This window comes from Zootoca vivipara, chromosome 6, assembly GCF_963506605.1.
Source record: "Zootoca vivipara chromosome 6, rZooViv1.1, whole genome shotgun sequence".
Classification (NCBI taxonomy): Eukaryota; Metazoa; Chordata; class Lepidosauria; order Squamata; family Lacertidae; genus Zootoca; species Zootoca vivipara.
This window is the reverse complement of record NC_083281.1, coordinates 85,708,768-85,724,114: the sequence shown is the minus strand read 5'-3', so window position 1 is coordinate 85,724,114 and position 15,347 is coordinate 85,708,768. Positions and strand designations below refer to the sequence as shown.

The 15,347-nt window shown below is 45.4% G+C and overlaps 1 protein-coding gene across 2 annotated transcripts in view; it reads right to left on the bottom strand.

The window, feature by feature from the left end:
• Nucleotides 1–12,545, bottom strand: part of LOC118086987 (protein-arginine deiminase type-3-like) — a 28,986-nt gene extending 16,441 nt beyond the window's left edge. For both annotated transcript variants that reach the window (XR_009557815.1, XM_035119136.2), the window contains exons 1-2: nt 12,203–12,545; nt 436–616 (exon numbers count right to left, since the gene is read on the bottom strand). Coding sequence is in view for 1 of the 2 variants with exons in the window: in XM_035119136.2 (XP_034975027.2) it covers nt 436–616; nt 12,203–12,294 (273 nt within the window). In the remaining variant the exon portion in view is untranslated. The remainder of the gene's footprint in view (nt 1–435; nt 617–12,202) is intronic.
• Between the last annotated feature and the right edge of the window lie 2,802 nt (nt 12,546–15,347).

The window sequence follows — 15,347 nt, the reverse complement described above, 5'->3', positions numbered from 1 at the left end:
ATACAGAGCTGCCTTCAGATGTTTTCTAAAAGTCAAATAGTTGTTTATTTCCTTGACATCTGGTGGGAGGGCGTTCCACAGGGCAGGCGCCACTACCAAGAAGGCCCTCTGCCTGGTTCCCTGTAACTTCACTTCTCGCAGGGAGGGAACCGCCAGAAGGACCTCAGAGCTAGACCTCAGTGTCCGAGCTGAACGATGGAGGTGGAGATGCTCCTTCAGGTATACTGAAGGACAACAACAGATGTGATTCGAGTTGCACTTTATCACCTCTTCCTCGCCTTCTCTCAAAGTTAAAAAGTCCTGAACGTGGCAACCTTTTCTTACAGGGAAGCTGCTCCAATGATAGCTATAGTAATGCCGGCACACCTTTTTCCGGATCAGGTCTAGCTCTTTCCTTTCCCCCTCTGCTCCATCAAAGCCATCGGAGTTTCTCACCTTGTCCTCGTTGACTTCAGAGCTTGGCTGGTCCATCGTGACCACCACCTCGACTTTACAATCAAGGGGCCATTTGGGCACACAAGAGGGGATCTTCAAAACCTCCCCATTGTGGATAATATAGAGGTTCACCCCAGATGTTCCCCAGACATCAAAGGCTGTGGCGCCACTTGGGGCCGCCCTGAGAGAGAGAAAGAGAGAGAGGATAATTCACAGCACCCATTCCATTTACCATTTACATTTTGCTCCTAAAAGAGCTCTCCAGCCTTCCCTCCATTTTATCCCCACAACAACCCTAGGAGGTAGACCAGGCCAAAACGTAGTGATGGGCTTGAGGTCAGCCAATGAGATTCCTGGTAATGAGGGGATTTCTTTTTAATATTAAAAGCAGTCATTGCCACAGGCCATCTTAGAAGGCAGCTTTGAGGTGGTATCTATACAAGGGGTCCCCAAACTAAGGCCCGGGGGCTGGATGCAGCCCAATCGCCTTTTAAATCCGGCCCGCGGACGGTCCGGGAATCAGCATGTTTTTACATGAGTAGAATGTGTCCTTTTATTTAAAATGCATCTCTGGGTTATTTGTGGGACCTACCTGGTGTTTCTACATGAGTAGAATGTGTCCTTTTATTTAAAATGCATCTCTGGGTTATTTGTGGGGCATAGGAATTTGTTCATATATTTTTTTCAAAATATAGTCCGGCCCCCCACAAGGTCTGAGGGACAGTGAACCGGCCCCCTGCTGAAAAAGTTTGCTGACCCCTGATCTATATACTCCTACGGTACCTCAAAGTGAAAAAGTGTCCCTTTAAAAAATATCCAAATGACTTTTATTCACAAAGATGTAAGTTGTGAATGAAGTGGATTCACTTGCGAGAAATCAGTCTTTTAGTGCAGCAGTAGCTAATTTCTGGAACTCCCTGCCCACTGAAACCAGGCAGACACATTGGTTGTCCTGTTTCCGACGCTCTCTAAAAGTTTTCCTTAACCCAGCCTCCCCAGACATATTATTTAGTTTCATTAAATTTATATACTGCCCATCAAGAGACCAAAGAGCAGTTAACAATGTAAGTCATCACTTTTTCTTACTTTTTTAAAAAGACATTTTTAAAGGCTTTTAAAGACATCCCTTTTTGAACTCCCAGCTTTCATTAGATAGACATCTGACAGACTTCCTGCCGTCTAGAGTGCTGTACTTTTAAAAAGGGATGCAAGATCCATAAGAGACGGTTGTCCTGTTATAGAAAAAAAATGGGGTTTGCTTTTACAGCCCAACTCCCCATCAAAAAAAGCTAATGCTATTCTAGTCTGTATCAACAGAAGTCTAATGTCCAGATCAAGGGAAGTAATAGTACCACTCTATTCTGCCTTGGTCAGACCACATCTGGAATACTGTGTCCTATTCTGGGTGCCACAATTTAAGAAGGGTGTTGACAAGCTGGGATGTGTTCAGAGGAGGGCAACTCAGACCCCTCAAGTGTCCCGATTTAACTGGGACACCCGGAATTTACAGAAGCTGCCCCAGCTTCTGAACTCAAACCGGGATGCTCCAATTTCCCCAGAAGCCACTCCAGGCCAACCCCTGGCTGCACTGACATCCATCCCATCTCCCAATGCTCCACTAGATGCTGCAGAGGAGCAGGAATATTGCAAAGGGAGGTGGGGAGAGGGAAGGTGTCCTGAATTGCCCTCCGGAAATGTTGGCAGGTATGGCAACCAAGATGACCAAGGGTCTGGAAACCAAACCTTACGAGGCGCGCTTGAAGGAGCTGGGTATGTTTAGCCTGGAAAAAGAGGAGATTGAGAGGAGATATGAGAGCTATTTTCAAATATATTAAAGGCTGTCACATGGAAAATGGAGCCAGCTTGTTTCCTCTTGCTCTAGAAGGTAGGACTAAAAAAAAAGGGCTTCACATTACAAGAAAGGAGATTCCAAATAAACATAAGGAAAAACTTTCTGACAGTAAGAGCTGTTCGACAGTGGAACAGTCTCCCTTGGGAGGTGGTGGGCTCTCCTTCCTTGAAGGTTTTAAAGTAGAGGTTGGGTGGCCATCTGCCATGGATGCTTTAGCGGAGATTCCTGCATTGCAGAGGGTTGGACTAGATGCCTCTCAGGGTGTCTTCCAACTCTACTATCCTAAGGGATTCAGTGTCCCCCAAGTCCATTATCGGTCAGAGATAAAAGGATGGAGGCAGGAAGCAATGCAAGCAAGGCATTTTTTTTTTTGCAACAGAGTTTCCCACCTCCTTGCAAGGAGGTGAGAGACCGACCAAGAACAAAGGTGTGCAAGAACCTTTAAAGACTTGAAATTGCCCAGTCCCTTAACGAAAGACCGCCTAAAAAGCATCATACAAACCATCACAGAAACAAATTTGAGAGAGTGGCTTCTCGCCTGTCTGCCAGGATACCTGATAAGGTTTTACTGATTGCATTACCTGGGCAGTCTGGCCATTCTTTTGAGACGGCAAATACCCGAGTTCTTGAATCCAGGTCATAGGCCAACCCGGTTCATACACAAAATATGCCCTTAAGACAGGATTTGTAAGTGAAAAAAACCATTGGGAAAGGTTTCTCCAAGATATTTCCTTCTGCAGAGAAAATGTTTAGAGCAGTGTTTCCCAAAGGGCAGATATTGGACTACAATTCCCATCATCCTCGACCACTGGTCTTGCTAGCTAGGCATGATGGGAATTGTTGTCCAAAACAGCTGGAGACCCAAGTTTGGGAAACAATGGTTTAGGAGCAGGCATCCCCAACCTTTGGCGCTCCAGATGTTTTGGACTACAATTCCCATCATCCCTGACCACTGGTCCTGTTAGCTAGGGATCATGGGAGTTGTAGGCCAAAATATCTGGAGGGCCGCAGGTTGGGGATGCCTGGTTTAGTCTTTAGGAGAGTCAAGATTGCTCACCTGTACTAATTCGGACATGTGGTTTTTATAGGTACTTGTGTGTTTACCTGTGCTTACAAACATTTATTTTTGAGACCTCAGGATTCTTATAACACTCCTTAGATTAGGCAAGAATCTGGCACCAGATTTTGTGGTTTCAGGGCTCGGGCCCTTCCCAAGGGCTGAGTGGGTGTTTGTGCCAGCTTCCTCTTGGATCCATTCCCACAAAGGCCAAACCCTCTGAGACGTTGTCATCATCGGGCACTGAGCCAGCAGGCCAGAAGTTGCCAAACAGGAAGAAATTAACCTCTCTTTTTTGCTCTCCCCTCCCCAAGCAACCAACCAGCGCCATGACAAAAGCAAGGTTAGAACAAAAGCCTTGTGGCTTGTAGAAGCACGGTGGGCTGGCAAGGTGTTGTGTGTGTGTGTGTGTGTGTGTGTGTGTGTGTGTGTGTGTGTGTGTAGGGTTTGGTTGCCAGACACGGAAGGGTCAGGCGTCAAACGTCAACACATCTAGCGGAAGGGCCTTAAGTACGTCCAGACAGCCCCTCTGTTCGGGGTCCAAGTCCACCTTTTCCTGACCCTCCAAGAGTACAACGAGAGCATCTCTGCCTTACATCAAGAGGCAGGGAGTTCCAAAGTGTAAATAATATATCAATTATTTACGAATTCAGAACGGGCAATAAGTAGCACCTGCAATGCTGCTAGTTTTGCAAATCAAAACAGACAAATGGGCTTGGATGGGGGTAAGGCGATCTTGCAAGTACGCGAATCTGATCTGGGCCAGATCATGCTCTGACAGCTGCAGAGTCACTGTGCGGCTTGTGAGCAAAGGATCTCTTGTGAGCAAGCAGTCCTTGAGGTTCCTTTGCTCCTAGCAGCTGGGGTGGGTTAGGAGGCCAGAATCATAGAATTGGTAGGGAACCCCAAGAGTCATCTAGCCCAACCCCCCCAACAAACACACACACACAAAATGCAGGAACCACAGAGCATGCAAGGCCTCCCTTCTGAGCTTCCTAACGTCTGAAAACAGGCCAGCTCTTTCGCTCCCAAGCCCACCCCTTGCAATACTGACCCTGGACTGGTGTCTGATCGAGCCTCTGGGTCTCGTATTGGACCTGGAGCCCCAATTCTCCCTGCTTGACCTTCATTTCTTTGAAGGCTGCTGCTCCCCACAACCCTGCCTTTTCCTGGGAGGCTCCTGTAACTTGGATCAGAACCCTATCCCCCTGATAAGCGTGGCTGCCGGTCACTGCCTGCTGATGCCTGCCTGTTCAGATCCTCTTAGGAGGCCCAGCTGGCAAGTCTCAACACATCCCCCATGCCGGGCTCTGATCGCTGGGCACATCCAATCTCTGCTGCTCATTATCCTGCAACCAGCTCACGCCCAGACTGATTAGCTCAGCTCCAGCTGGATGCCCTGCTTATGCCCAGTGGCTCCTTCGCTCTTTGCTGGGCCTGCAGTCAGAGGCATCAGCGCTTCTGAATGCCAATTGCTGGAAACCGCAGGAGGAGAGAGTTGCTCTCAGCTCCTGTCCTCGTCTGGTTTCCTTGCCTGTTTGGCCACCGGGAGAACAGAAGGCTGGACTAGGTGAGCCCCCATTGGCCTGATTCTGTTCTTGCGTTCTCCCCAGCCTGGATTCCTGCTCCATCCTAAGTACTCCATCCTGGAGTACTGTGTCCAGTTCTGGGCACCACAGTTCAAGAAGGATACTGACAAGCTGGAACATGTCCAGAAGAGGGCACCAAAATGGTCAAAGGCCTGGAAACGATGCCTTATGAGGAACGGCTTAGGGAGCTGGGTATGTTTAGCCTGGAGAAGAGAAGGTTAAGGGGTGATATGATAGCCATGTTCAAATATATAAAAGGATGTAATATAGAGGAGGGAGAAAGGTTGTTTTCTACTGCTCCAGAGAAGCGGACACGGAGCAATGGATTCAAACTACAAGAAAGAAGATTCCACCTAAACAGTAGGAAGAACTTCCTGACAGTAAGAGCTGTTCGACAGTGGAATTTGCTACCAAGGAGTGTGGTGGAGTCTTCTTTGGAGGTCTTTAAGCAGAGGCTTGACAGGCATATGTCAAGAATGCTTTGATGGTGTTTCCTGCTCAGCAGGGGGTTGGACTGGATGGCCCTTGTGGTCTCTTCCAACTCTACGATTCTATGATTCTCTGGCTGGGACAACGCCAAATATTTACAGGAACGGTTTCTTCAGTTTAGGACGGGACTGGGAAACCTATAGCCCTCAAGAGGTTGTGCAATTGGGAGCTTAATAACAATAGTAATTTATTTATATCCTGCCCATCTGGCTAGGTTTCCCCAGCCACTCTGGGTGGCTCCCAACAGAATACTAAAAACATGATAAAACAAACATTAAAAACTTCCCTAAACAGATGTCTTCTAAAAGTCAGGCAGTTGTTTATTTCCTTGACGTCTAATGGGACGGCGTTCCATAGGGCGGGCACCACTACCGAGAAGGCCCTCTGTCTGGTTCCCTGTAACTTCACTTCTCGCAGGGAGGCCCCCGGGGTGTCCGGGCTGAACGCTGGGGGTGGAGACGCTTTTTGCAGGTATACTGGGCCGAGGCCATTTAAGGCTTTCAAGGTCAGCACAAACACTTTGAATTGTTCTTGGAAACGTACTGGGAGCCAATGTAGGTCTTTCAGAAGTGGTGTTATGTGGTCTCGGCGGCTGCTCCCAGTCACCAGTCTAGCTGCCGCATTCTGGATTAGTTGTAGTTTCTGGGTAATCTTCAAAGGTAGCAACATCTGGAGGGCTACAGCTTTCCCAGCCCTCAACTAAACCATCACTTGCATTTACTGCCCCTTACTTATCACCGTCCTAGTCATGGAGAGAACCTGCAGCCTTCCTGCGATTGCTGGACTCCAACTCCCACCAGCACCTCTGGTGAAGCATCTCTGACTGATGGGAATTGGAGTCCAACAACATCTGGAGGGCCAAAGGCTTCCTGAACTGGGCCATCAGTTGCCTTTACTGCCCCTCACAGCTACCTTCCATTACAACTAACTCTGCCTTCCTCTAAAGCAGGGATGGGGAACCGGCAGCCCCCTGGATGTTGCTGAACTATAACTCCCCTAGTAATCCATGATCATTGGCCATGCTGGCTGCCAGGACTGATGGGAGTCAGTCTGGTTTGCAGTAGTTATGAGGTTACCTTACTCCATATATGCCCAGTGAGCCACTTCCGTGGGTGGAACTGGCATTGTAAAGCTGCCATGATATCATGCATGCATGCATTTGTAAGAACTCCATTGTTTCGTGTGGCAGCACCTGCTCTTCGGAACTCCCTGCCTATTGATACCAATCGGATGCTTTCACTAAGTACTTTTTTGGGGGGCACCTTGTTTAGAGAGAATCCTGCCCAGATGCTTAGAAAGCCAATGTGAGTTTTAATCTGTTCTTTTAATCCATTGCTATTTTAACTTTTTGAAAGCTTATTGGCAATTTTTCATATGAATCATTTTATTGCTTTTTTATTATGCCACTTTGATAGATGGTTGGGATTATTGTACACAATCAAGTAGTAGATGCATTGACAGGTAACCAGGCAGAGGGCTTTCTCGGTAGTGGTGCCCGCCCTTTGGAACGCCCTCCCATCAGATGTCAAGGAAATATAAACAACTATCTGACTTTTAGAAGACATCTGAAGGCAGCCCTGTTTAGGGAAGTTTTTTTAAATTGTATTTTTAATAATTTGTTGGAAGCCACCCAGAGTGGCTGGAGAAACCCAGCCAGGTGGGCAGGGTATAAATAATAAAATTATTATTTTGAAATTGCCATCATCAAAACAAGGCAGAGGGTGGGGGTGTGCCTGAGCGCCCCACTTGTGTGGGTCAGAGAGGCTGCTTGTGAGCTGCCCTTTGTGTGCCTGACTTCCGGGAGGAAGATTCAACCAGTCAGGCCCAGCGCAGCCAAAGTTCTGGCCTTGTGGCAGGCAGTGGCTGTTGAGTCAGCATTTGTTTTTGTCTTCATGTGCCGTGGGTGGCGAGATCCGTGGGGATTGCTCAGCTTGTGTTGCTGTTGGGCTGGTTGGGAAGTCAGATTCCTCCAGATGAGGCTAGATATCTTACAGAGGTGCCCAAGGGCAACCGAAGTTCAGATGCAGCAGAGGGTGTGCCTCCGGCTTTCCACAAAGCATTATAACTCATTCTCACATGCACTTTGACAGGAAAGGTAAGGGTGGCTGAAAGTTTTCAGCCAGAGGGCCACATCACCCTGTTTTGACCACTGGGTGGGTGGGTGGGTGTTAAATTGAGGAAGAGTTTTCAGAACATCGAATTGTTGTGCACCTATTTGGGTATACATGTAACTGTAAACTGTTTATTGTTATTATTGGTTTCTATTGATTTATTGGTTTGTTTGTTGCTTGTATATGGTATTCTGTTTGATGTTTGTTGTGTGTATGTGTGTGTATAAAGTTTATTACATTTACAATTTTGAATACTCATTTTTACATCCGTAATTTATCAATGACGTCCCTTCTCCCTCTTTCCATTGTTCATTTTGTTTTTTGTTTTTGTTTAATTAACTTTATTGTTTAAAAAGGTTACATAAGCATAACATAAATATAGAATACAATTTTTCAATTCACCAAAGAATATACAATCAAACACAAAGTTACTTATTCCCAATGTGAACAGTATATAACCAAAATATTTCTTCCCGTTTCCTTTCCTCTTAGGTACTTCCCGTCCTCCTTATTATACAATATCAGATTCTTTCTGTGCCACAGGTTGACATTCCATCGTTCATTTTGGATATCATAAATACCTGCATATTTTACATAAACTAAACCATTCAGTATTCCATTACTACATCCATCGATAGTGGCAGACATAAATAACCTTTTTTTGACACCTGGGAATTTCCATCTGAATTGTTGTGTTTTTATATATACTCTAAGCATATATAAAAGTGGCTGGGGAAACCCAGCCAGATGGGTGGGATATAAATTAAAGGGGGAGGGGGGAGAATGCTATTACTGTATAGGCTGCACCAGGAGAAGTAATATTACCACACTATTCTGCCTTGGTTAGACAACAGCTGGAATACTGTGTCCAGCTCTGTGCCCCAAAATTTAAGAAGGATATTGACAAGCTTGAACGTTTGCATAGGAGGGCAACCAAGTGGATCAAGGGTCTGGAAACCAAGCCTTATGAGGAATGGTTGAAGCAGCTGGAAAAGAGGAGACTGAGAGGCGATATGATAGCCATCTTTAAATACCTGAAGTGCTGACACATGGAAGATGGAGCAAGCTTGTTTTCTCCTGGTCTGGAGAGCCATGTGGTGTAGTGGATCGAGTGTCGGGCCAGGACCTAGGAGACCTCCCCACTCAGCCAGGAAGCTCACTGGGTGGCCGTGGGGGCCAGTCGCTCACTCTTAGCCTAACCTGCCTTACAAGGTTGTTGTGAGGGTTATTGGAAAGGTGGAATAGAAATTAATTAATGGATTCAAGTTACGAGAAAGGAGGTTCCGACTAAACATTAGGAAGAACTTTCTGACAGTGAGAGCTGTTCGACAGTGGAACGGACTCCCTTAGGAGGTGGTGGACTCACCTTCCTTGGAGGTTTTTAAGCAGAGGTTGGATGGCCCACCTGTCATGAATGCTTTAGCTGAGATTCCTGCATTGCAGGGGGTTGGACTAGATGACCCTTGGGGGTGTGGTGGAAATGTAAGGCAGTAAAAGAATTTTGGGAAATGATATATAATGAGTTGGGATTTTTTCCCTAAAAAATACTCAAAGCCTTCCTTTTAGGAATTATCGGTGCCAAAATCCCAAAGGAGCAGAAAAGACTATGTGTGTGACTACAGCTGCGGGGATGTTATTGGTCCAGAGATGGAAAGAAGATAAAGTCCCTACCAGAGAAGAATGGCAGATGAAGTGGATGGATTATGTCGAAATGGCTAAAATGACCAGAAGAGTCAGAAATCAGGAAGACCAAAATTTTAATAAGGAATGGGGAAAACTTACCCTAAAAATCATTGGAAACAGTTAAAATTGTTAGTAGAATTGGAGTATCATTTGTAGTTTAATGTGACTTTTGGACACAATGGAGAGGTAAAAGATTTTGGATTATCATAGAAGATGCAGGAGGAAATGATTAACAATAGGACCCGCAAAGGGGAAGAGGGAAGTTCAAGAGATTCCTTGGAATCTTGTTTGCATGTTGTATGTTCGATATGTGACTGTACAATTTTAATCTGAAAAACCAAATAAGTAATAATAATAATAAAGAGCCTTGGGGGTACCTTCCAAGTCTCCCTCAGAAGGTGGTATACTCTCCTTCAGTGGAGGTATTCAAGCAGAGATCAAGTGGCCATCTGTCATGGACACTTTAGTTGAGACTTCAGCCTTGCATGGGATTGGATTAAATGACCCTTAGGATCTTCCAACTCCACAATTCTATGATTCTATGACTCCCTCCGGAAGCACGCCGGGGAGCAATCTGGGAACGAGCTAGCTGGGTGGCTTTAGCTCAACAGAGCAAAACAAATGGCTCATTGCAGGCATCACCCATTGCCAATTAAACTTTCAGATTAGTTTGTGAGTTCATTGCCATCACTGGCTTTGTTTGTTAAAGGGCACAGAGTGAGCAAAACAAGGGACAGAGAATATGGCACAGGAAATTCATGGAGGAGGAGCCTATCGACGGCTACTAAACAGGATGAAGCCGAATATTTGAAGAATCAGGATGGATAAAAGGAAGATTTTTTTTCATGCGGTGCAAAGTTAAACTACGGAACTCCCTCCCACAGGACACAGGGATGGTCACCAACTTGGAAGGCTTTAAAAGAGGACCGGACACATTCATTCATGGTGACTATTTTGGGTAAGAATACCAGCCACGCTGGCTTGCTCTGCCTGCACAGTCAGAGGCAGCAATGCTTATGAACTCCAGTTGCTGGAAACCCCCAGGAGGGGAGAGGGCTCTTGTGCTCGGATCCTGCTGTGAGCTCCCCATTGGGGCAGCTGCCCAGTCACTGTGAGAACAGGAAGATGGACTAGATGGGACCCAGTCTCTTCTTACGTTCATAAGAAATGACTTTGGGAATGATGGTTGCCTCCACACCACTGGGCATTCAGATTTACCCCACATTTTGTAAACTCAGGTTCCCACTCAGATATTTAGTAAACTCAGGTATTTAGTATTTGTAAGTAATTTTTTTGTGTGGGGGGATTCTCAAGCACAGAAATTTGTAGACTGAAGCACTCTGCTCCCTTTCAGTCGGCAGAACTGGCAGCGTTATAGGTGCAACATAACACCCTTTCCACACTTGTAAGAACTCAATCTTTTGGTGTGGCAGAACCTGCACTTTGGAACTCCCTGCCAATTGATATCAGGCAGGCGACTTCACCATCCCCCCTTTGGGGCACCCGCTAAAACATTTTCCTTTGGACAAGCCTCCGCAGATGCTTAGAAATGTTGTGAGTTTTGATCTGTTTTTAGTTTGTTATTTTGACTTTTCAAAAGTCTTAAGTTATGGTTGTTTATTTTTCTTGGTGATAATTTTGTTGCTTTATCTTTATTGTAAACCACTTTGAGGTTTTTTTCCACATTCAAAGCAGTGTATAAATTTTATAAAATAAACCATGTAACAAATCCACTTTTTTAAAAAAGACTTTTTGCAGATAGGAAAGTGAGGCAGAAATGCCCTGAAATGTGTGTGTTGGACAAATCATTGATGGGAAGGCATCTAAGCCCAACAGAAGCAAATCAGGTGGAATCCTGACCAATCGGAAAGTAATTATCAATAAAGATTGTCCGTAGTCTAAAGTATGTTTTTTGCAAAACAAATAAGAATCAATTACACTCCTCACTATCCCCAAATCCCGCATCAACATTTTCAATTCTCTGCTGCTGGGATCAATTACAGGTCTATACAACACCTGATAGGGTGCAGGCAGAAAGAAAATGTGTTGTGATATATTTAAACAAATGTGTTGTGATATATTTAAACAAAATATATAACCTTTTTATAACCTGACCAAACACAAAAACTCAAAACTCACTCTTGAAGAACATACCACGAGAGCTCACTCCTGTAAAACAATCTTGCCTCTGAAATTGTGCAAAGTGTTTACCCTTCACAGAGCTGCAATTCCCAGCACTCCTCATAAACTACGGTTCCCAGGATTCACTGGGGAAATAGTGAGCTTTAAACATACACTGTGCCCCCCCCCAATGCATTTTGTACTCTCCCCAGCTTCAAACTGAGCCTGCTCCGGACACCCACTCCCACAGCTGGCACTGAAAGTCACAGCCCAGATAATAATTTCATAACAATTTTTTTATTTGTAATGTTTTACATTTTTTTATGTGTTGTAAGCCGCCCAGAGTGGCTGGGGAAACCCAGCCAGATGGGCGAGGTATAAATATTAAAATTAATTTATTATTTATTTATTGCTATTGTTATTAATTGTACCCCACGCATCTGATTGGGGCTCCTTCCAGCCACTCTGGGCGGCTTCCAGGATATACAGAAACCTAATCGAACATTAAAAACTTCCCTGTAGATAGGGAAATATAGCAGGCTGACTCGGAGATGATTTGGGTTGATGCCTGCTATATTTGCTAAATATAGCAAATATTTTCTCGAAGCTACGAACATGAGTTTGACCAAACTGCGGGAGGCAGTGCAAGACAGGAGTGCCTGGCGTGCTATGGTCCATGGGGTCACGAAGAGTCGGACACGACTAAACGACTAAACAACAAACATATTTGCTAAATACTTCCCGCATCATCATGCACCGTTCAGCAAGATTTTACGCCTTCCCTTCGGCCCTCTGTGCATGCTCCAGAGGCCAGAGAATCCCCACCACTGAGCAAACGAATAAGGGCAATTGCCTTCTTTCTTACCCGCAAACGTCGAGGGAGATCTCTGTGCCCAGCACATAGACGGTGCGGGTGGGCTCCTCGGTGGACAGCCGGACCCATCTTTGCTCTGACATGTCGAGCGCCTCCTTTGCGCCTGGTGCGTCTCTCCTCTCCTCTCCCTCCCGGGCAGCAGAGTCTGTACGGTGTCTCTGGTTGCTGCCCCGGTGCAGATGGTGCGATTAAGAAGCCACGGGCCAGCGGGCACCACCCCCGGGGCTTTGCATCGTGCCAGGCGATAGGCTGCCCGGGGTTGTAATCCCACCTCCTGGCTCTCTGCAGCTGGGTTGGGTGACCCGACCGGCGGCAAGGGCTGCCAGTCTGGTGTGCGCGCACTCAGGTGAGGCGCACAGGTGCTATATACCTTTGGTCTAGCAGTTAGCCGGAGGCAGAGAAGAGCAAGGCGCGTGGGTGGACTTATTTATCCTTCCAGCTGGGTAATGTGGACGGGCTGCTCCCTCCCTCCCTCTCTGGAGCCAAATTGTCTTGCTCCGTAAGGATTCCCCCACCCCCACCCCATCGCCTTCCTTATCTCCAGCTGGAAAACTAATTGCTTTATCGTACCTACTAAGCAGGCAGCCTGTAGCTCCTGCTCAGGTGTGCCAACTTGAATAAAATATTGGCGGGAGGGCAGGTAAGCCCCTCCCCACATAATCGATCGCATAATGGAGTGCACACACACTATTTGAATGGCAATGACCGTCAACTAGTGGGTGGGCCTCAAAATATTTTTGGGGGTGGGGACAAATACCCCTTGACCCCTAGGAGTTGGCTGCAATATTCAGTCACCGAAAGGAGGTGATTTTCCTTTTTTTCCTTTTTGTATATACTTTTTAAATTAAGTTTTCTGTTTTACAATTTAAGATACTCATTTTACACCCTTAAGATATCAATGACTTCCCTTCTTCCCTCTTTTCCCCCCAAATAATTTTTATTCATTTTCCAATATTCACAAAAATAAAATCACAAAAAAATAAAACATGAAAAAGAAAAACATAATAATTCTTACATTTTTTAACTTAACATTGTTGACTTCCTCAATTCCCCCCACACTGTGTCCATTTTAAAATCTCAATTTTGTATCATAAATCATTCTAACACATTTTATCATTATCTCTGAACTATTCTAAAAAACGTCCATTATCCTCCACCAATAATTAATCAATTAATCCAAATCCAAATTTATTTTCCCATCCTCTATCTTTTATTTCTCCCCTTAGCCAAAAATTTATTACCAAAAACTTTCCATGAATTCAAATATTAATTTTTCTAACATAATATCATTTAATCGCTTAAAACTAAATCAGCCCCCCTTCCCCTGGACTCAGGGTCTCCCAGATGATTCAGCGAGTTTCATAGGTCATTCCAGTTTCGGACCATCTAAAGCAATCAAAAAATAACATCCATAGCTGCCAAGTTTTCCCTTTTCTTGCGAGGAAGCCTATTCAGCATAAGGGAAAATCCCTTTTAAAAAGGGATAACTTGGCAGCTATGATAACATCCCTTATTGCTCCTCACCCCACTCCCACTCTGCCCCTTCCTATCCACCCTTCTTCCTTGGTCATCCCCTGCTGCCTCCCCAATTCGTTGAATATTACAAAACACCAACTACTTTCCCACTTTTTAGCCCTTTCACAGTTTTTCTTTCCTTTAAACTCTGGTCCCAGTACGGATTCCACCCTCCCTCTCTCACTGGGAGGGCATTATTCCATACTGGTTCTTCTTTAAAAGCTCTTGGAATCAAACATGAATCTTGTTCCCCCCCTCTCACTGGGGGAACAATGTTCTCCCTTCTTCGCTTTCCATGGTTCATTTTACATATTATAAATCCCTGCATATTTTGCAAAAACTATACCAATCCGTATTCCATTATTGTATCCATCAAAACTTATTTACGCTGTTGAATTTATCTTAATGCCGCCAGTGTTTTCAGCTGTACACAATTACTTCCCATATATTCAATAAACATTGTCCAATCTTCTCTAAATGTATGTTCTTCTTTCTTGTTCTCTTATTCTATATGTTAAGCCCTATGCGACTTGGGACCCTCGTACCTACGGGACCGCCTCTCCTGGTATGCCCCGCGGAGGACCTTAAGGTCCACAAATAATAATATTCTGGAGATCCCGAGTCATAAGATGGCTAGATTGGCCTCCACTAGAGCCAGGGCCTTTTCAGTACTGGCCCCAACCTGGTGGAACGCTCTTTCCCAGGAGACCAGGGCCCTGCGGGATTTGTCATCTTTCCGCAGGGCCTGCAAGACAGAGCTGTTCCGCCTGGCCTTTGGGTTAGACTCAGCCTGACCCCTGTGTTTTTCTCCCTCATGGCTTGGATTATGGCCTACTTGAAATGAGGCTGCACTTTAAATTTTAATACTGTATTTTAATCTGTATTTTAATTAATTGTTTTTATGTTTTATTGTGGTTCTGTTGGTGTCAGCCGCCCTGAGCCCGGTTTTTGACTGGGGAGGGCGGGGTATAAATAATTTTATTATTATTATTATTATTATTATTATTATTATTATTAAGCCTGCAAGTTGTGCATTCTCTGTCAGCGTAAGTTGACATTCTTCTTCAGTTGGGACCTCGCTCGTTTTCCATTTTGAGGGGGCTAACAAAACATGGGCCGCAGCAGCAGCAGCATACATAAATAACCTGATTTTTCTGTTGGCACCTCTACCAAGGATTTCTCTGTGCGTAGAGTCCATCTAGCTCAGTAGTGTCAACACTGGCTGGCAGAAGCTGCCTGGGGTTTCCAATAGGACTTCCCTTAAAAATAAAGCAAGCTTCTGGCCCTACTAGTTCTCCATAAAGGCTTGGTTTCAACAGGAAGATGAGCAGCTGCCTTGTAAAGGGTCCTCGGTTCATCTAGCTCAGTGCAGGGGGTCTCTCCCTGCTTGGAGATGCTGCTGCTTCTCTTTCTTGTGCCAAAGCGCAGTTCTGGGATTTGTTTTGTTGTAGCAATAATTATAATAAATAGTGCTTCCTCTGGAACGGCGTTTAGCATTCTGAGCTGCATTGCAGAGAGCTGGGCTAGAACAGATGACCCTTGGTTCGTCTAGCTTCTGAAATATATTCTCCTGAAATATTCGGGATTTCTTCAGCTACTGGAACGCCCCCTTCTCTCCCCT